Source organism: Myotis nattereri (assembly GCF_964212035.1).
Source record: "Myotis nattereri genome assembly, chromosome: 3".
Lineage (NCBI taxonomy): Eukaryota > Metazoa > Chordata > Mammalia > Chiroptera > Vespertilionidae > Myotis > Myotis nattereri.
The window spans coordinates 54,716,130-54,738,652 of record NC_138077.1 but is presented as its reverse complement, the minus strand read 5'-3'; the positions used below and the strand labels follow the sequence as shown (position 1 = coordinate 54,738,652).

The window sequence follows — 22,523 nt, the reverse complement described above, 5'->3', positions numbered from 1 at the left end:
CAGTGGTTGAGCATTGACCTATGAACCAGGAGGTCATGGTTTGATTCCTGGTCAGGACACATGCCCAGGTTGCGGGCTGGATCCCCAGTAGGAAATGTGCAAGAGGCAGCTGACCAATGATTCTCTCTCATCATTGATGTTTCTATCTCTCTCTCCCCCTCTCCCTTCCTCTCTGAAATCAATAAAAATATATTAAAATTTGTTTAAAAAACATGTATTTCCCATACATCAAAACAAAATAAATTTACTCATCTGAATAAATATTTTATAAAGCTGTAATTTGAATACCTGAGAAACTTTTCTCATTCCTATATTGTTTCATTGTCATAATTTTAAAGTATGACTTTTTAAAATTATAAAAATAACATTCGTGGTTGAGGGAAGATTTTTTTAAATTGCCAGTTGTTTAACCCATTTTTTCATGTTACCAGTCTCTTCATAAAATAATTAAAAATAGTTTTATAATTTTTCATTGAATGGTTATGCCATAGTTTACTTGTTACCCTTTATTTTAGATATTTAGGTTATTTCTAAAGTTTTGTTATTATAAATAATGCAGTAATGAAAGCTTTGTCCAAATGACTGTTTTTCTTCATTACAATTATTTACCCAAAATAAATCTCAAGCATGAGATTATGATGTCAGAGAGACTGGTATTTTGTGACTTGATAATATTGCTAATACTTTGTAATTTACACTGCCATCAGTAGTATATCCAGGCACTAATATCAAGTATCCTCCACAGCACTAACCATTTTAGATATTATTGAAAGTCTGTTAACTTAACGAGCTGTTTTATTTTGCATTTTTTTCTTATTGATAGACTTGACCATTTTTCCATGTATTTATTTACTCTTTTTATTTCTTCTTGTGTGAATCATAGGGTTTTAATTAGTATTTCTAATTGTAACAACAAACCAAGCTGAATATCTGTTGGATCAATATGGAAAAAATTTCCATGTTACAGCCTGATTTTGAGAAAGCTAATGAATTTTCAGTAAAGAATTCCAAATTTGTAGTTAAAGAATTACTAGATGCTATATCACAAACCTTTACTGAAAAAATATCTGGTAGGTTATTAGAATCAGGGTCCTGTAACCTGCAATTTAAGAATTATGTATTGCCCTGACCACTTTGGCTCAGTGGATAGAGCGTTGACCTGTAGACTGAAGGGTCCCAGGTTCGATTCCAGTCAAGGGCATGCACTTTGGTTGCGGGCACATCCCCAGTGGGAGGTGTGCAGGAGGCAGCTGATGAATGTTTCTAACTCTCTATCTCTCTCCCTTCCTCTCTGTAAAAAGTCAGTAAAATATATTTTAAAAAAAGAGAGAATTAGGTATCATTTTACCTGTTTCAAATGTTAGACACAGCAGGCATAACAATCAGATGAGCTAGTAGATTAAGTGAACGATGGGTGGATGAAGTCAGTGTTTCCCAGATCTTCAGCCCAATAACACAAGCAGTATATAAATACTTGTTAATGAAACATTTGAAACAGTACAGAAATTATATATATATATATATATATATATATATATATATATATATATATGTGTGTGTGTATATATATATTCGCTGTTAATCCTCATCCGAGGATCTTTTTTCCATTGATTTTTAGAGAGAGTGGAAGGGAGGATGGGGGTGGGGTGCAGGGAGGAGAGAGAGAGAGAGAGAGAGAGAGAGAGAGAGAGAGAGAGAGAGAGGTGAGAGAAACACATCTATTGGTTGCCTCCTGCAGGAATGGCCCTGAACAGGGCTGAGGGTCAAGGCTGCAACTGAGGTAGGTACCCTTGACTGGAATAAAACCTGTGACCCGTCAGTCCACAGGCCAATACTCTAACCACTGAATAAAACCAATTAAGACAGAAATATATAGTTTTAAAGGTGAAAGCTCTCTTAATCACCCCCCTTCTTAAAAAACATTTCTTCCACATCTTTTTCTTTTAATAGACATACTTTTATGTGTTTCTATTTACATGTTTTTAGTATTTATGTTTTTAAAGTAAATGGGATCATACTAGGTATATTGTTGTAGACCCTATTTATTTATTTACTTACCTTGTCTTTAATGTTTTCCTTGTCAGTACAACTGCTGTATAATATCCCATACACAAGCTATACCAACATTTAATTAACCGTTCTTCTGTCAGTTTCTGACTTTTTCTGTTAAAACAATGCTGAACATTCTTGGACATGTCTCTAAGTGCATGGTGTATGGGAAGACTATTTTGGTATATTGCTTTTAGATTCCTTATGTCCTCTCATATTCATTTTAATGGTTTCAGTTGATTTGTTTTCTAGGTAGATGTTATTGACTGCAAATAATAACAATTTTATATTTTCCTTTTCATTATTTATGTCTATCTCCATTTTGTGGTTTCTTTTATAGATAGAATGTCAAGTGTAATGTTGACTAATAGTAGTGATACAGGGCCACCATTTTTCTATTAATGGTTTTAACGGAATTTCAGTCACATGAGTAGATAGTCATGTCATGTTTCTCATGCGCAACTAAGGGCATTCATTGAAGAGAATGGGACCCAGAAACTTGGAATGGGAATATCTGGTTGGATTCCGATATACTGACAATTTTGAGCCCCTAAGTCACTGCCTTGCCAGTGGAATTAGACTGCACACCCCTGTGTCTGAGACCAGTTGTCTCTTCCCTGAAAATCCTGTGATAATAACTTTATCTGAGGCAGATGCCTTGAAAAAGGATGCTTACTCTCAAGACCTAGCATAATCACCTCTATAGCCCGTGGATCCACAACTAGGGTCCACTCTCAGCAAGTTCTGGGGAGAACAGATAACTCAGATAAGTGTACCTCAGAAGGGAACAGATTTCCAGGATGAGTACAGTATTCAACTTTATGAGATGGATTTTTTATCCACTAAGATATTATTTTTTCTCTTTCAATATGTTGATAAATTAAAATATACTAATAGATTTGTTGAGTTGAATCATCTTTATATTCTTGGGCTAAACCTTATAATTTATGTGTAGATTTTTATTTTGTATTTATATATTCCACAAACAAAATTAACCTATAGATGATTTGGTTTTTGGTGTTTCTTTGTTGTATTGCTCTCAGTTATGCTAGCTTGGCAGCTTGAGTTGGGAGCTTTCTATCTTCTTATACTCTGGAATCTAAAAATATAAATAGAACAAAATATATTATTTGTTCTTTGAAACTTTAGTCAAATTCATTCATAAACAATCTTGCCTGGATATCATTTTATTTATTTAAAAAAATAGAATCGCTTCACGAATTTGCTTGTCATTCTTGAGCAGGGGTCATGTTAATCTTCTCTGTAGCGTTCCAATTTTAGTATATGTGCTGCTGAAACGAGCACTGGATGTCATTCTATAGGGGAGATATTTGGCTACCATTACAATCAGTTAATGATTATTGGTGCCTTCCCTTTAAAAAGTCTCTTTCTGAGTCATTTTTAGTAACTATCTTCCTAGAAAATAATCCATTTTATCTAAACATTCATTTCAAATTTATTAGTATAAAGCCGTGCACTATAGTCTCTTACAATTTAAAATGTTACTTTAGCCCTAACCAGTTTGGCTCAGTGGATAGAGCGTCAGCCTGTGGACTGAAGGGTCCCAGGTTTGATTCCGGTCAAGGGTATGTACCTCGGCTGCAGGTGCCTCCCCAGCCTGGGCCCTGGTCAGGGCGTGTGCAGGAGGCAACTAATCTATGTGTTTCTCTCACACTAATATTTCTCTTTGTCTTTCTCTCTCTCTTCCACTCTCTCTAAAAATCAATGGAAAAATACTCTCAGGTAAGGATTAAAAACAAAACAAAAAATCAAACTTAAAATGTTCCTTTATTTCTGTAGTTATCTTTTTTATCCTTTTTTAAAAAAATGTGTCTTCTTCCCTGCCCCCCCTTTTTTTTTTTGCTGAGAGTCAAAGGTTTGACCATTTTATTGGTCTTCACAAAAGAACATCTTTTGGTTTTATTGAGCAATTCTGTTATTTTCCTGTCAGTGTTTTTAAATTTTTTTTAAAATATATTTTATTGATTTTTTACAGAGAGGAAGGGAGAGGGATAGAGAGTCAGAAACATCAACGAAAGAGAAACATCGATCAGCTGCCTCCTGCACACCCCCCACTGGATATGTGCCCGCAACCAAGGCACATGCCCCTGACCGGAATCAAACCTGGGACCCTTGAGTCCACAGGCCGACGCTCTATCCACTAAGCCAAACCGGTTAGGGCTTTTTAATTTTTTTTTTTATTTATTAATGAGACAGGGAGGGATGGAGGAAGGGAGAGACAGAAACATCAATTTACTGTTCCACTTATTTATGCATTCATTGGTTGATTCTTATATGTGCCCGACTGGGGATCGAACCCACAACCTTTTGCTGCACAACCAAGCCACCTTGGCAAGGGCTAAACCTGCTTTACTTTTGCTTTGATTATATTGTTTTAGCTGTGGTTTTTATAACAGCACATAGCTGGATTTTTATTTTATTTTATAAAATATATTTTTATTGATTTCAGAGAGGAAGGGAGAGGGAGAGAGAGAAATATCAATGATGAGAGAGAATCATTGACAGGCTGCCTCTTGCACACCCCACACTGGGGATCGAGCCCGCCACTGGGCATGTGCCCCGACTGGAAATTGAACTGGGACCTCCCAGGTCTTAGGTCAACGCTCAACCACTGAGCTATGCTGACCGAGCATAGCTGGATTTTAAAAAATTTTATTTTCAATTAAGATTTTAATATAATCATGTAAGAGGAAAACCAATATAATTTGCTATACAAATTAATGTAAACAGAAGTATGATAAATACCAAATAATGTTAATACATTTTAGCTAGCTTTAGCCAAACTGACATTTCTCTCTAACTTAGAATGATTGATGTGAGTCATGTTTTCTAAAAAATTCCATATCTATGTTCCACTTGATGTCTCATTCTTTTTTTTTAAAAAATATATTTTATTGATTTTTTTTTTACAGAGAGGAAGGGAGAGGGATAGAGAGTTAGAAACATCGATCAGCTGCCTCCTGCACACTCCCTACTGGAGATGTGCCCGCAACCAAGGTACATGCCCTTGACCGGAATCGAACCTGGGACCTTTCAGTCCACAGGCCAACGCTCTATCCACTGAGCCAAACTGGTTACGGCTTGATGTCTCATTCTTGAGGTACACACTGTAGAAGTTTGGAAGTTATACATACATTCTGTTCTTGCAGTGGTAACCCTTATATTTTTAACATACATGTGTGTACTTGATTCTTTTTCTAAGGCTAGAGTTAATCAGTATATTTCTTGCTATTTAAAAAAACTGATTTCAGAGAGAAGAAGGGAGAGGGAGAGAGGGATAGAAACATCAATGATGAGAGAGAATGATTGGCTGGCTGCTTACTGCACACCCCCTACTGGGGATCGAGTCCACAACCTGGGCATGTGCCCTGACTGGAAATCGAGCCATGACCTCCTGGTTCATAGGTTCATGCTCAACCATTGAACCACAACAGCCAACCTATTTCTTGCTTTTATTAGGGCAAAGCTTTCTCTTCTTCTCTTCCTCTCCTACACCCCATATTGAAACCATTCATTATATACTTCCATTTTATAGATGGGGAACTGAGGTCTAGGGAATTTAAGTAGACTCATGTGAGTGCCACAATTGCAAGTTGAACCTAGGCAACGTGGCTTCAGAGCCTGTTTGTGCCCAATTGAAGATTTCAATTCCATATTCTCATTTATTATTAAAAAGTACATTAAATGGCTTTAAAATATATATTGTACTGGTTTCTCTCCCATTTCTGGTACATCTCTCTTTCATTTTATTTTGCTAAAGTACATTCTTGAGTAACTCTTTCAGAAAGACTAGATATATTCTTTCCCTATATTCAAATGTTTGGTTGGCTAGGTATAGAATATTAGATTCACATTATTATGTTTTAGAGTTTTGAAGACATTGCACCCTTTTCAACTAATATTTAGTGTTCTCAATCAAAGAAATGTCTGATTACATTCCTTACCCTTCAGAATTTTCTACCGACCTTTTATTCCTTTCCTTTTCATTGCAACTTCTCTTATCCAGACACTGAAAAGGCCCTCTTCCTCATTTTTAAATTCAGTAATAACATAAATATCAATAACATAAATAACACTAATATATGAATAACATAAATATTAAGTAGTTTGATGAATATGTACATGTATATGCTCCTATAACCAGCACTCAGATAGAGAAACAGAAAATATTTACAGCCCTGGCCAGTTTGGCTCAGTGGATAGAGGATTGGCTTGCAGACTGAAGGGTCCCAGGTTCAATTCTAGTCAAGGGCACATCCCTCAGTTGCAGGCTCGACCCCCGGCCCCAGTTGGTCCAGGTGCATGTGGGAGGCAACCAATCAAGGTGTCTCTCACATCAATGTTTCTCTCTGTCTCTCCCCCTCCCTTCCACTCTCTCTAAAAAATCAATAGAAAATATCCTTGGGTGAGGATTAACAACAACAATCAAAAAGAAAACATTTACAGCATACCAGAAGTCTTCCTCATGTCCCATTGCATCAATAAACCAACCCTCCTCCAGAAATAGCCAAAATTCTGACTTCTATCACTATGGAAAAGTTTTGCTTGTTCTTGAACTTTATATAAGTGATTTGTTTTGTGTCTGGTAGAAGCCATGATTTAATATTCTTTCCAAATAGAAACTTGAGGAGAAGCTAGAGTTCTGGATGGAGAAATATGATAAGGACACAGAAATGAAACAGAATGAACTGAATGCTCTCAAATCTGCCAAAGCCAGTGACTTAACACGCCTTCAAGACCTTGCAAGGCTGGTAAGGAAGCAGAGTTTCAAGAGTTAAGGCTGAGCACTGAGGAGTGGGTGGAGCTAAGTTACAGTAGCTGGGGTAATGCTATTTTGGTCACAAAGTGAAGATGTAAACCATCTTTTTCTTAAATATATTTTTATTGATTTCAGAGAGGAATGGAGAGGGAGAGATAGAAACATCAATGATGAGAGCGAGTCACTGATTGGCTGCTTCCTGCCTGCCTCCCCCTGGGGATCAAGCCCGCAACCTGGGCATGTGTCCTGACTGGAAATCGAGCCATGATCTCCTGGTTCATAGGTTGAGACTCAACCACTGAGCCACACTGGCTGGGCCATGGGATTCTCTTTCAATGATCATGAGGATAGCGATGACAATGCAACAGCATTGATGGTGGGGGCAACAAGAGCAGTGCTAACACTCTGCTTACTCTGTCCCAGGTGCTTTACTAGTATTGCACATACACTGGTAGAAGTTAATTGGACCCTCACAACCACCTCTTGAGATTTCCACTTTACGGTCTCTGAAGACCATAAAGTGAATTATAATTTCCAAAATGCTTCTAATTATGGCTTCATGTGTACATTCTATCACAGCTCTTAAAACACTACATTAATTTGAGGTCATTAATCCCATGTTAGTATTTCATTTTTATGAAATATTTTCAGGTAAATTTGAGTTATTCAAACTGAAAAACAAGTGGGAACAATTATGAAGTTAATATGTGCATATTTATAATATAGGAATCCAGTATTTTTTCCTTTGGCTTATCTTTAGATTTGGCATGCTTTAGTTTAAATTTTATTAAAACTGCAGGGCTGGCTGGGCCACAGCTTAGCCAAGAGTCCTGTACCATAATGAATGTTTACTTTTGCAGATAAGGGAGTATGAACACGTCATCATTGAAGATCGTATAGAAAAGGAGAAGAACAAGAAGCAAATAGAGCAGTCTCTCTTGGAATTAAAGAGCATCATAAAGGTAGAAAGTCGTAATTGTCTTTGTGGGGTCCCTTCAATTCTACATCTGGCTTACCGTTGAGGAATGCAAAATACCTCTCATTTATTATCAAACTCAGAACAGGCGATCTGTGAGGAAACATGGCCTACAGTCGGTGGTGTAGGGAGACAGCGAACAGAAAAAGCCATTCTTCCAACTTTTTTTTTTTTTTTAAATATATTTTATTGAGTTTTTACAGAGAGGAAAGGAGAGAGATAGAGAGTTAGAAACATTGATGAGAGAGAAACATTGACCAGCTGCCTCCTGCACACTCCCCACTGGGGATGTGCCCACAACCAAGGTACATGCCCTTGACCGGAATCGAACCTGGGACCTTTCAGTCCGCAGGCTGATGCTCTATCCACTGAGCCAAACCGGTTTCGGCATTCTTCCAACTTTAATCCAGGGAAAAGGAGTGGCTTAGCAGGGGAAGCAAAATCTAGAATTTGTGCCCAGAGGTCAAATTTAAGGATACTATTTCTAACCAAAAAATATTTTTAAAAATGTTTTTATTGATTTTTAGAGAAAGGGAGAGGGAGAGAGAGAAACATCCATCGGCTGCCTCCTGTACCCTCCCTACTGGGAATCAAGCCCAAAACCCAGACCACGAATTGAACTGGTGCATGGGATGAAGCTCAGCTGAGCCATACAAGCCGGGCTAACCAAAATAGCTCTTGACAGAGTTCTAATATCATACTGCTTCTCAAAGTCCTATTTATAAGTTAGCCCAGGCTATCTGCCAGATTCTGATGAGAGCCATTTTCAAAAAAGGTAGAGGGGGTAAGTTTAGACAAAAAAAAGTTTTGGTTTTATATGAACGTCTATATATTCGTGATGCTTTAACTGGCAGGTCAGATTCTAGGAAATATCAAGCAAAAATAACATCAACTGAACTGAAACTTGTTTTGAGGATCATCTTGTCTCTGAAAGAGGAGTACCTGTAAAGATAGAATAATATGCAGGCTGTAGTTTGGGATATGTATTAGGGGTGGATTAAAAAAGTAAGCTTTAGCCCTAGCTGGTTTGGCTGAGTGGACAGAGTATCGGCCTGCAGAGTGAAGGGTCCCAGGTTTGATTCCAGTCAAGGGCACATACCCAGGTTGTGGGCTCGATCCCCAGTAAGGGTTGTGCAGGAGGCAGACAATCAGTGATTCTCTCTCATCATTGATGTTTCTATCTCTCCCTTCCTCTCTGAAATCAATAAAAATATATTTTTTTAAAAAAGCTTTAAAGTGCATTCAGGACCAGGTAACCAAATCCAAACTTGAGCTTTCCATTAGGAGAGTCATATGTACAGTTAGTATTTATTGAGCTCCTATGGTGTTTTCTATTTGTCAGGATTCCTTGACTGAGAGCAAAAACCTAAGAATAGCGGAAGTCCACCTTTTTTTCTTTTTTTTTTTTTTGCTGGTGGATTTGTTTTCAGTCTTTAGGGCTGAGTGTGATTTTTTTTTTTAACATATATTTTTTATTGATTTTTTAGAGAGGAAGGGAGAGGGATAGTCAGAAACATCGATGAGAGAGAAACATCAATTCAGCTGCCTCCTGCACACTCCCTACTGGGTATGTGCCTGCAACCTAGGTATATGCCATTGACCGGAATCGAACCCGGGACCCTTGAGTCCTCAGGCCGAAGCTGTATCCACTGAACCAAACCGGCCAGGGCCTGAGTGTGATTTTAAAGTAGCCCAGAACAGTTGTCTCTAATGACTAAGATATGCAAGGCTTACTTTTTGAAAATGAGTATTGATCTTTTAATCAATCATTAAAGATATGAAGTGCACCAGAAGTCTATTGAAATCATCTAGATTATTTGCACATTTTATTTAAAAAAATATTTTTATTGATTTTAGAGAGGAAGGGAGAGGGAGAGATATACAGAAACATCAATGATTTGAGAATTGATCGACTGCCTCCTGCACGCCCCACACTGGGGATTGAGCCTGCAACCCAGGCATGTGCCCTTGACCGGAATAGAACCCGGGACCTTCAGTCTGCAGGCCACGCTCTATCCACTGAGACAAACCGGCTAGGGCTATCTGCACATTTTAAACTTGGATCAAATGGTTGTAAGATGGGAAAGTATGTTTGTAAAGAGAAGTACAGTGGAGTCAGGTTTCTAAGTGTAAGGAAAAGGTTCCTTTTATTTTTACTCCTTGAGAACTTCAGAGTCCATGGCTTAAGCTCCGGGTCCTGCACAACTGGGGAGCATTGCTGTAGGGAGGGCATGCTTGGCACACCCATTTCTCAGTCAATTCTTCAGATACAAGTTACTTTACTAAAACCCAATCTCTTATGTAGGAAGAATGCAGCTTGTCAGGCACGATAAATTGTTCCCACTCCTCTTTCTCTTCCAGCTCCAGGCCTGGTGGCGAGGCATTATAGTACGGAATGAAATTGGCGGTTTCAGAATGCCGAGGAAGGATAAAGATGATGGCAAGAGTTCAAAAGGTAAAGGTAGAGGCAAAGACAGACAGAGAAGCAAGAGATAGTGACCAAGTATCTTCTGTCTTTTCCTCTGGCATTCTGAAGATGGGAAGGACTTGAAGGGAATAAGAAACATTATCATCAGGTAACTCATCTACAGGTAGTTTCTGATTTGGACATTCCCAGGTGCGGCCTGGTTATTTCACTTTGCCTATTATATTAGTTTTAAACCATGAAATTAAGATTATAGCATTGATTCAGGGCTTGTTCATATCTTGAAAATTTTTTGCTGAAAGTCTTTGTAGAAGCCTTGTGAAGATTCCTCTTGCTCTCTCTTACCAGGAAAAAACTCAGGCTGTTAGGAGTAATGCATTAAAACTTCAGTAATTCCTGTAATACGTCTCTGATTGTGATTTTATTCAATTGGTCGATAGTGAAAATGCTCTATGAGCAAAAGTGAAGTGTTCAGTAGGAATTACAAGATGATGTTTATAAAGTGTCCAGCATAATATACATATGTAGTGAAGTTTTATTAAAGGTTGGTTCCTTCCTGCCTTTTAGATTTATCATCACTTTAGTGTTTTTATTAGGGGCTGATGGTGGTTTAGCTTCAGCTCCTTTTCTGGGAAATAGTAAGGATAATTTACATTTCCCAGAAATGATAGAAATGAGATAGCATAACCCAACCAGGTAAAGATGGGGGACACAGGTTCCCTGAAAGACTAGTTTGGAGATATTTTTGATAAGTGAGACACTAGGGTCTATACCTATTTTGCTTACTCAACAATTCTCCCCTTAAGGGGTATTAAGACTAAGAGACAAAGCATGTTAAAATACCTAACCTGTGTCTGCAACATTAAGCTGATTGTTGGTCATCCTCCCTCTTCCCTAAAAAAGAATGAGCCCGCTGGGTCATTCATGTTTTGCTTAATCAAAATAGAATGTCTTGGGATGCTAAAGCTTTTCCAATGGCACAACCGGTAGTTTCTGAGAGAAAAAATTGTCTCAAAGAGTCACATATATTTCATGTGTTAATAAATAAACCTTATATCTAAGTCCAAATACAGGACACTGCTGATTTCCATACTTCCTCTAAACAGCACATTCTGATCTCCAGGGCCTGTTATGAGAACCCAGCTTCTCCTGACCTGACATTCCTTCGGGAAATTAGATACGCTTTCATTTTTGCCAAGGAAACCATGCTTTAGATAAGAACATTTTCTATCAGCCTTTATCTCATGCTATTGAAGTGTTGGTTTTTATTTTAATGTGGAAGTGTAAGGTGGCATACAGGCAATTTAAAATAACATACATGATATTGACATATTTATAGTTAGAACTTACACATCATATTTACAGACATACAAATATAGAACATTTCACAAATTCTTTTACTAATTACATGTTTACAACATTTTCAGAAATAAAATCTGCTGTAAACCATCTCACTGCAATATGTATATAAAAAACCTTCAAAATATCCATGTTTTCCTTCATTTCTATAACCATTTAAGTGCTTAGTTTTAAAAATTCATCATACTCATCAGCATAGGCACATCATTCGTCACTGCTGAGCTATAGCAAGTAAGAGAAATCAGATTCCTTGATTGGCTGTAAGACTGTATTTTTATAAGAAACGTGACCTGCTAGTAAGCCTCCTCCTCCTCCGAGTTGTTTCCAGAGAAAAATGGTTTTGAGTGCCGAGCATTTATGAGTTTGAAAGTCCAGAAACCCGCTGACTTACAAATCTCTGTAGTTGGCAGGGCCCAGGTGGGTGGGCACAGCCTTCTCTTCCTTCACACTTCAGCATTGGGAAGGTTGCTGCTTCAATAGGAAGTTCATAAATAAACGGTTAGGTGGGACTGTTACAAAGTCATCTTCATTAGTATCTGGCAAGGCTAAATGTTAAACCGTATTTTTCAGTTAAAAAAAAAACAAAGGTACAACTTAAAAAATTGCACATTACTATAAAGCAACAGAATTTTGTGACATATAAATTTTACCTCAATAAGGCTTAAAATAAAAAGCAAAAACCCAAAGGTACAAATAAAATACTGAATACAAATAATTTTCAACAAAAAAAATCATGATTTGTTTTCTCATCTTGACACAGAAAAGAAATTCAACACACTTGATATTTTCCTTTCATTATCAACCAAAACTGTACAATTTTTTTCTAGCAATTCAAATGTAAGATTTGATAAAAAATACATTAATAGGTTTCATGCTATGTGTAAAATTTGAAATAAATTAAAATTTCCATTTACTCCTCTGGGAAAATTAGTTGCAAATGTTCCGAATGTTGCATTAGGTATGTCTTCTGGGATTATTCCTTGCATAATATGTGACGAGAGTCCTGTCCTTTGCTGAGTTTCATTCAAATGGCTCGCTATAATTTGGAAGTAGTACTGAGGTTTAACGTTGACTAGAAGGAAAAATACCTATAGTTTAAAAATACATGTAACTAAATTCTAAACAAGTCACATGATTGGTGGGTGTGTTTGAAACTGTTAATGGGTCTGGCTCTAAGCACTTAAGAGGCATTTTACTTTTGTTCTGTGAGGACCCTAAGCATTGGGCTTTGAGTGCAGATGTTCTGTGTTATATAATTTTAAACTAGGACAAGTGATAATGTTCTGATGAACTTGTTTCCTTATGAGAACAGTAGAAAACACTGATTTATCAGATACTAAACATTATTTTATCCAAAGTTACTTTTATATGCTGCGTTTACATAAAAAGAATGAGAACATTATGCTCAAATGCATGCATTGGTAAAGAAAACCCAGAACAGTCAACAACAGAAAAAAAACACCTAGATAATTAGTATTTTCACTTACGCTATTTACTTGGTTTATAAAGACAGTGACCAAAACATACCACCGACAACTAAAAAGGGTTCAAAATATAGAGGAAGAAAGACTCACGAGGGTTAAACTCCCCCCAGAGGCTTACATAGAGGCCCCTGGCTTTGTGCTGCAGAGACCTCGGGCCCTTCTATCCACACAATTGGGGAACAGGCACTAGTGGTGGAGCCGCATGAAGAGGCAGCCAGCTGTTTTTAAGATGCCGCAAGCGCTTTAGTTCAGCCACTGGAACTGACAGTTACCTAGAAGAAAGAGAAGACTCTTGGCTGTTCCCTTATTCCTTCTGCTTTGTTTTCATGGTCTTCCATTAGTCAGGGAGCTGGAAGTACTGCTGTGACTGGAAGGTGTTGGCAGGCCCAGGAATTCTGGGGGCAGCATGGGGGCTGAAGAGGGAGGGGGGCTCAAGGAAGTCAGAGCAAATGCTGAGTAGCGCAGGTTACTGGCCTGAGGATTTGCAACAGTCCAGGGCCTAGGACACTGGCCTTAAATACAACTTTGTTCCATTGTTTTACTATACAAAATCTAGGCCTTCTACATATTTTTGTTTTGCCTTGGACAAAAAGTCCAAGTAGTCATCATATAGCTTTTGATTTTAAATGTGGCTGAAAAACAGTGGAGTCATTACTTCCCCCAATCATACAAATATCTAGCTTGGAACGGTTGTCTCTACTACATGAAATACCTGGAATGTTTGTTGAAAATGCAAATACCCAGGCCGTACTAGACTCTAGCAGGGGTCCTCAAACTTTTTAAACAGGGGGCCAGTTCACTGTCCCTCAGACCGTTGGAGGGCCGGACTATAGTTTAAAAAAAAAACTAGTCGGCTGCTAAGCAACAGGCAGCGGCGGCAAAAACACCCGGCGGGCCGGATAAATGTTTTTGGCGGGCCGCATGTGGCCCGCGGGCCGCAGTTTCAGGACCCCTGCTACTGAATAGGACCTGAATGTTAACAAATGCTCCAGGAGACTCTACTGAACAACCAAGTTTAGAAACCAGTGCGCTAGACGTCTTGGGAACAGGTAAGGTAACAGCCTGTCTGTGCCTTCAGGAGAGCGAACTATCCTCTGAGAAGCTCTCTGGTGTGCGGGGAAACCCTTCACTCCAGGAAAGCACAGCCAAGTTAGGCGTCAGTGTTGGTTCTCAGCAATGACAGGATTACGTTTCATTTGTGAAAACCAACCGGGTCTTCAAAAACAATTCAATGGAAATGGATATAACCTCCCCTAAAATGGAGAAATGAAGCAAAATATTCCTGTTAGGAATCATGGAAACAGTCCCTTTTAAGAACATGCTAGAGCTCTGTTTAAGCAGACGGCTGGCAGCGTGATGGTGTTGTCCTGTTCCGTTTTGGCCAGGCAATACCCGGAGTGCTGGGAGTCCTTAAACAGCAGATAACTGGTGCTGCGGCTGCTTGGGTGGGGCCAGTGCCAGGAGAGCCTGGACCGTCACTGCAACCTGGCTCAAACCTTTCTCTTCTAAAATGTGGAGAGGCAAACATAATTGCTCCTGAAATGGGAAAACGTGACATAAAAACAAACACAAAAGAAAGTAGGATGAACATCACAGAACTGAAAAGAAAAAAAAAGCATCTCTTCTCTTATAATAATAATCAACTGAAATGTGAAAAGTCAGTACCTGGGAAAATGACCTCTGTTAATATGAGGTACACAGAGATGATATCTGACACTATCACTTTATTTTATTTTTTTATATTTTATTGATTTTTTACAGAGAAGAAGGGAGAGGGACAGAAAGTTAGAAACATCGATGAGAGAGATCAATTAGCTGCCTCCTGCATGCCCCCCACTGGGGATGTGCCCGCAACCAAGGTACATGCCCTTGACCGGAATTGAACCTGGGACCCTTGAGTCCGCAGGCCAACGCTCTATCCACTGAGCCAAACCGGTTCGGCTGACACTATCACTTTATTAACACAACTAACAGTACATAAGATTGTTTTGCAAAATAGAAAATGGACATGTTACATACACTTACACAAACAACAGGATAAGCAGAATACTATGGAGTGAAAGCAACATCTTTATCTCTAATAAATAAAAGAGCAATGCAAATTAGTCAAACCAGGCAGGTGAAAGAGAAAAGATTACAAGTTATACCAGATGGCTTAGCCCAGGGGTGGGCAAACTTTTTGACTCGAGGGCCACAATGGGTTCTTAAACTGGACTGGAGGGCAGGAACAAAAGCATGGATGGAGTGTTTGTGTGAACTAATATAAATTCAAAGTAAACATCATTACATAAAAGGGTACGGTCTTTTTTTTTTTTTAGTTTTATTCATTTCAAACGGGCCGGATCTGGCCCGCGGGCCGTAGTTTGCCCACGGCTGGCTCAGCCTGTAGGAGAAAGCACTTTGGCCATCACACACACTAGGAATGCGAGATTATTGATGCCATCACTCAGGCTGCGCTAGAGGGATGCCTACTCTCTGCATTATAGTCCTGATTGTGAAAACCAGGGCTTTTATACCAGGCAGGGATTATGGGAAGAAACTGGACAGGAAGTGGAATTCTGGTTTCATTAAAAAGAAATTATACATACTTATTAAAAAAGATAACTGAACTTTTATCAGCTTTTCATTAGCACTATATTAGGAAGTTTTACAAAGTCAGTTGCAATAAAAAATATAGCAAGTATTTATTTTGAGCAATTATTGGTCCTTATATGCTTCTTTCTTTTAAAAAAATACTTACCAGATAAAAAAGAAAAAGGTAACTGCAATCTTTTGCTCTTTTAAATGATCAACTTTGTATAAATACTTTGAGTACAACTGCAGGCATAGGCTATCTATGCTTAAAATGAACTTTCAGGGTTTTGCTCTTGGCAGAGACCTAGTCTCTTTGAGGCCAGTTCCTTGTCCTCTTCTCTGAATGCCCTGCGGCCTGTGCACCATGTGACTGAGACATGTCCTCAGAGGCTGTGCTTTCCAGATGCAGTTAGTTACCTTCCAGCTGGCCCAGAGAACCCATGTGTTCTGAAAAGAATGCACAATTACGCCCTTCAAACCACACATGAGACAATGTGTTTTTTATCAGGTATTTTTTCAGAAGGACAAAATTCCACAGAACTGAATGATCTCTGACTCAGAAACATCTGACACTTCCCCTCCCCCAAACTCTGGAAGGCACTACTACTATTTAAACTAAAGTTTCCAACACAGTGTTCAATGTTTCAGCACCAACAGTAAACAGTTGTAAGTAACTGTCTCATTTAATATAGAAGAAACTGAAAGCAATCAAACCTCCAGGCTGACTTCTACAGGATGTTCTAAAACGACTCTATTCATTGCCTTGGGTACAGAACAGAGACTGCTGCCTAATACTTTACCTACTGTTCAGATACAATCTCCTCTACAGCCTATAAATACAAGTTCACCTAGTAAGATGGTTCAAATGGTATTGGGAATTACATAAATTCTGACTTTAAATTCTCAATAGGATTCTAGAAATGAAGCTCAACTAAAGATAAACACATAGTAAATCTGGACAGCTGCCTACCCCTGCAGTCAGCTCTAGATCATTTGGTTGTTGTGTACTGTTTAAAATGTATACACTAGGCTCAGAATAGCAATCTAGAGAAGCTACATGATTTTGGACTGACCATGCTGATCAAATTAAAATTATTAAGGTTAAATAGCTAGTGCCTTCCAGATGCCCAGACAACCAAAAGGGAGACTTCAGGGCACAGTTCAGTGCAGAGATTTAAGTGAGCACAGGCCCTACAAACCAGAAAGGGTACAGCTACTTTCCGTATGAGCATCTGCTGAAGAGGTTCGGCAACTCACAATTTCAACATTTAAAGCTGTGTCAGGCACGGAAAACAGCCCGATGGGAATTTTATTATGTCCTTTGGAACTAAAGTTCTTAGTCATATTCTAAGACAGGCTCAAGACTGTATTAGTAGAAACACTTCAGCACTTAACAGAAACAAGGCCACAGGCCAGGAGAATGGATGAATAATCAGGAGAAAAAATGCTGGTCTTTTACTCTTCGTTAGTCTCCATAAATGCTTACTGACTAAAGTGATGGGCTGCTCATCTGGACATATGAGGAAAGGATTTATCTACTTTAGGGGTTAATTCTTCGATGGCCAGGAAAATAAAAGCACATATGTAAATATTTCTGAGTGAGAAACAAACCTCCTTTACCAAGCCCAGGAATGAGGTGAAAAACCACTGGAATGCAATCTTTCAGCTAGAGGGGGAAGGTCCAGTAATAAAGCATACAGAGAGTTAACATTAAAATACAATAAAATGCCACAAAACCCAAAAGCTGGATAGACAGACAGACAAAACTGGATTCTTCTGAATGAGCCCCAAGAGAAAGTAGTGTTTCAACCGTTCTTTTAACGCTGAGGTTTAGCTGAAGGATGTCAGAAGGGGAACAAAGATTGTCCTGTCCAAAGTGTGAGCAGGAAAGGAAACAGAAAAACAAAGTCAGTGGATCGGAAATACAGATTTGAGTATAGAATTCAATATGATCATCTCACAATCATTCTCACTGAAACACATCTAACATTTTTTACTATGACGAATGAAAAAAAAATGCTGAAAAACAAAGCTACAAAGACACCTTCTGTGTGCTGAGTTTGATTTTACTACAAAATAGCAGAATAAAATTGGCTGGAATGGTGACTGGTGTGAACATTCAGGATACATGAACAGCACTGGCTGCTGGCTGAGGGAGGTCTGAGAGCAGTGAGGGCTTCATGAGGGAACCTCTTTCTCAGATCATTCTTCCTCAATAACAAAAAAAAATAGGTTTCTCAGAAAACATGAACAAAACCTGGGAGCAGGCTGAGGAGAGAGAAGTTTTCAGAGAAAGCCAGGTAAATTGAGAAGGTTCAAAAAAGGAGGAAAGCCTAATAATCAGAGAAATTCACTAGCTGGTCAGGTATACTGGATGATTTGGTGTTCCTCTAAAACCAAGGCGAGCCCATCTTAATCAAGTCTTCACTAATATGTGCAAAATGAAGCTACACCACAAAGGTCTCAGAGATTACCCAAACCCTCCAGTTCATAGATGAAGCAATTAAATAAGTAAACATATCACTGGACATGATAGTAAGAAAATACTCAACATGTAACATATAATAATTTTAGTACACAAGATATTGAACTCACATAGAAATTTTTATCACCCACTATAATTTTTCAAATGTAACATATCTAATAAAAGCAAAGTAATAAAAAAATACCCACATGCCCAATCTTATCAGAAGTTTTTAATAGTCACCTTATTCTTTTTAAAAAATATATATTTTAATCATTTTTTACAGAGAGGAAGGGAGAGGGATAGAGAGTTAGAAACATCGATGAGAGAGAAACATCGAACAGCTGCCTCCTGCACACCCCCTACTGGGGATGTGCCCGCTACCAAGGTACATGCCCTTGACCAGAATTGAACCTGGGACCTTTCAGTCCACAGGCCAACGCTCTAACCACTGAGCCAAACCGGTTAGGGCATAGTCACCTTATTCTTTAATATTTTATTCATAACTTACCTTGTAAACACTTGAAATTATATTGAGAAGGGAAATTGCCTTTTATACATAGAATCTGATAATATTTATAATATTAAATTTTACATTATACAAAGGTGATCATTTTTACATCCCTGATTTTCTTTACAAGTCAAACAGATAAATGGGGATGTGCAGTAATTCAGAGCATCCAGAAGTGGGGAAACCGAGGAAGAGGAGGAGGCAAAGGCTTTCTCTTTCCTTCTTAGCAGAAGGGCCTGAGAATGCTATTTGAACCTATGAGTTTGTATATTCATTCATTTTCCTTCACTTTGTTCTAAGCAAATGACTCATTTTTTTTTTTTTAGCAGAAGTTGCAGCATAACAGGAACCCATCTAAAAGTGGTGGGGGTGGTGGCGGTGGTGGTAGAGAGTAGAGGCAGAGAAGAGGAAGAGGTGGCCTATGTGGAATGTCCATTTCCCCCTTCTGGTGAGGAAGAGAGGGAGAGGAAGGATAAGAAACCCTTTCTAACCATCCAGTATTTTAAAATTATATTGCTTTCTACCTCCTGACTTCAAATAGCACAGTTCTGGTAGGAATAGGGACAACCTGGCCCACAATAAATACTATTCACCACTGCTTGGCAAATGCTGAATTAAATGCATGCTTTAAGGCACTCTGTATTTCACTGATTGCAGGTACATTCTGAAGAATTTCAGTGTGTGCACTTTAAATCTGAGGTAGATGATGGTTCCATAAAGCCCAGAATACAGGTCCCATGACTATAAACACTGGTAAACACAGTATTTTCAAAAGGCTTGACATAGGTTAATTCTACTAACATGTCTTGCTGTTTAGGGCTATTTTCTGCATTCTTCTATGTATGCTCTCTTTAATCACTCATATCTTTTCTCTGGTTGCCATTCCCTGTGCCAACCCATGACATTCTTTTGTTCAGGACATGATGGCATGTAAGCAGGCAGGTACTGGACATGCTTGTGTAATGTGATGACCAGGCAGGAACATATTTAGTAGACAAAAGGGAAGCACTGAATGTTAATGTGAACATCTGAGTATTAGAACCTGCTTGTTAATATGGAGAAAATGCATGCTATTCGTTTAGAAAACTTATTAATACATTAAAAAAAGGTTTGTTCTATGAGATGATGAGCCTTTAGGAAACTATGAAAATGGAAAAAAAATTTGAATTTGTTCATATAGCAATTAAAGGTCCTTGCTAACTACCACCAAACATATTTCAATTCTTTCATTTTATAATTCTTAAAAAAACCCACAAAAGATAAAAGTGAAAAATACATAGTAGAATCACGATCTACTTAATAAAAGGAGGAAAAAACACACTGACTTCTGCAGACGCTCTATGGAGCTGAAAGAGAAAACTGCTCGTTGGACAAGTGATGCTGAACCCTTCGCGAGTCATGGCTAGTGAAGAGACAGGAATGGTGAACTGGGTAAAAAAAGAGTCACTGTTGTGAAAGCTATTAGGACAAGGGCTTAACTTCAAGAAAAAGAGTGGAATCGTTGAGTCTGGGGCCAATACTGGATTTCTGATTAAGGAGATAGAAGAATCATGTTTTTCTCCTTGAAGGAGAAAATGATGACAGGAACTGTAATGACTGTGGTTAATGAAAAAAACGTATAAAATGTTACCAAGGTGTTTATTTCTATAAATTTAATTTCATTAAATATTAATTTCTTTTTTAATAAATATATATTTTTTATTGTTTAAGATATTACATATGTGTCCTTATCCCCATGTTACCCCCTATCCCCCGCTCATGCCCCCACCCCCCTGTTGTCTGCGTCTATTGGTTAGGCCTATATGCTTGCATATAAGTCCTTTGGTTGATCTCTCCCTAAATATTATATTTCTTAAGAGTATCATGCTTAGTTGGTGGTACATAATTGTTTTTAAAAGGATAAAATGAATAAAATGTGTATCAAGTTCATATCCCTTAATCACATCTATAAAGTTTAATTTTTTGTACTATTAAAGGCAATAAAGCTGTGACTGAGGAAGTCAGAGGCAATAAATCTCAATAGTAGTACAAGAGCCTAGAAACGGCCTCTTGGGTGCTAAATGCTAAATTCCAAAGTTTTAGAGCTTGGTGGGAAAAAGGGAAATCTGAACAAAATCTGTAATTCAGTTAATAGCACTGTCCCAGTGTGTGTTAGTCTGGATGCGTACTATGTTTATATAGATGTGACCAGTAGAGGAACCTGGGTGAAGTGTACACAATAACTCTCTGAGATATTTTTGCAACATTTCTCTAAGTCTAAAATTATTTCAAAATAAACAAGTAAGAAAAGTATTACAAGTGTGAAAATACTTGAAACCCACTCAAGCATTCTCAATCGAAGAAGCACTTATTTGAAACACAGACTCTATTATGCATGAAGATGTATTACAAGTCAAAGAGCAAATGGGTATGTTTAGGAAAATGTCAGAATAACTGTTTTTGATTACTTAGCATTAGTTATTACAATACATTTAAAATTATATGTGGGGGTGAGCTGGAGAGAGTTAATGGGGGGAAAAGGGGACATATGTAATACTTTCAATAATAAAGATTTAAAATAAATAAATAAATTTATATGTGTACGATTTTTTTGCTTGGTCCTTGGAAATTATTAAGGAAAACTGCTCAAAGTATACTGATTGCCTCCAGGAACACAAAATCATGTTAGTAATGATCAGTTTAGTTCAAAGCTAGCCCTCTAAGGTTATAGATACTTGCATTTCTGAAAGATTTTAGGAAAATAATAGCCATCTATTTAAGCAGTATAAAAATGATGAATTTATTACCTGAGGCACACCAATTTTTCTGCAAGCTTCTAGGAAATTCTCCACATTTCGCCTGCATTTTGCTATTGACAATTTAGGCTGTAAAGGAAGAAAAATATGATGTTACTAGCAAAGTTTTAAAAATTTTGCTAATGTTAAAAATATTCTTGCCAGTTGCTTTATAAACTCAATGCTCTAGATCAGAGTCAGCAAACTTTTCCTTAAAGGATCAAATAAATGTTAGTCTTGAGGGCCATATGATCTGTTGCAATTACTCAATTCTGTTAATAGCCTAAAAGTAACATATATAAACAAGTAAGCGGGACTGTGTTCCAATAAAATTTTATTACAAAAACAGGTGCTGGCCTTTGCCTTAACTCTCTAGCTACATCTCCTGCCATTTGCAACCACACCTTGTGCAGGATCAATCTGAACAAGTTAAAATTCCTTGAATGTGCCATGATCTTCCTTATCTTTCAAATCTAGAAATACTATGTCAGAATTCCTACAATTTTACCTCTTCTGGGAGGGCCTTCCTGAATTCTTTATGCAGAAATAAGAGATTCATTTTTTGTACTCCTATTGCACACCTCTTACAGACCTCTCTTCTAACATTTAGCACACTGCTGTAAGTCATTGTCTATGTGTCCCATTTTCTTCTCTAGTAGAAGGGTAGGGGGGCAGGGACTGCACTATTCATATTTGCATCTCTAGCATTCTGCACAATGCCTGCCATTGTACTTAATAAATGTCTGATGAATAACCAACATTTTTTAACATAATAAACTTACTACAGCTGGTGAGGGAACGTGAATACTTGGGACAGATCGAGGCCACACATGATTGGCCAAATGGCAAAGAACAACACCATCGGTTAGAGCTGCTCCAAGATCACAAGGCAGAGATACTTTCAAACGGTACTCAATATGCTAAAAGAACAGGAAAACACGTAATATATTAACTGAAGAGTGGCTGACACACAGGACATAATGGAATTACAATGAATATAATTATTTAGAAATCACTAAACACAAATAACTTTATAATCCCTATTTTATCCTTCTATCTAAGTCAATAGGTTAAGGATATCAATTACATATATATGGCAGTCAGGACATAGTGGTGCAAAATAAAAC

At 38.0% G+C, this 22,523-nt stretch overlaps 2 protein-coding genes across 5 annotated transcripts in view; one reads left to right on the top strand and one right to left on the bottom strand.

Annotated features, from left to right (window-relative positions):
• The window catches only part of DRC9 (dynein regulatory complex subunit 9), a 35,704-nt gene extending 23,994 nt beyond the window's left edge, over window positions 1–11,710 (top strand). The window contains exons 6-8 of the mRNA XM_081085382.1: window positions 6,690–6,821; window positions 7,690–7,791; window positions 10,167–11,710. Coding sequence (XP_080941508.1) covers window positions 6,690–6,821; window positions 7,690–7,791; window positions 10,167–10,301 — 369 coding nt within the window. The 3' untranslated portion in view covers window positions 10,302–11,710. The remainder of the gene's footprint in view (window positions 1–6,689; window positions 6,822–7,689; window positions 7,792–10,166) is intronic.
• A 2,773-nt stretch (window positions 11,711–14,483) lies between these two features.
• LRCH3 (leucine rich repeats and calponin homology domain containing 3) overlaps window positions 14,484–22,523 on the bottom strand; it is a gene marked incomplete at its 3' end in the record, with an annotated part of 107,557 nt that continues 99,517 nt past the window's right edge. For 2 of the 4 annotated variants that reach the window (XM_081085378.1, XM_081085379.1), the window contains 3 exons: window positions 22,179–22,316; window positions 21,409–21,486; window positions 14,484–14,609 (listed from right to left, as the gene is read on the bottom strand). In XM_081085378.1, coding sequence (XP_080941504.1) covers window positions 14,484–14,609; window positions 21,409–21,486; window positions 22,179–22,316 — 342 coding nt within the window. Of the gene's footprint in view, window positions 14,610–14,830; window positions 17,515–21,408; window positions 21,487–22,178; window positions 22,317–22,523 lie in introns of those variants that run through there. The other 2 variants (XM_081085376.1, XM_081085377.1) reach the window with 1 other exon arrangement.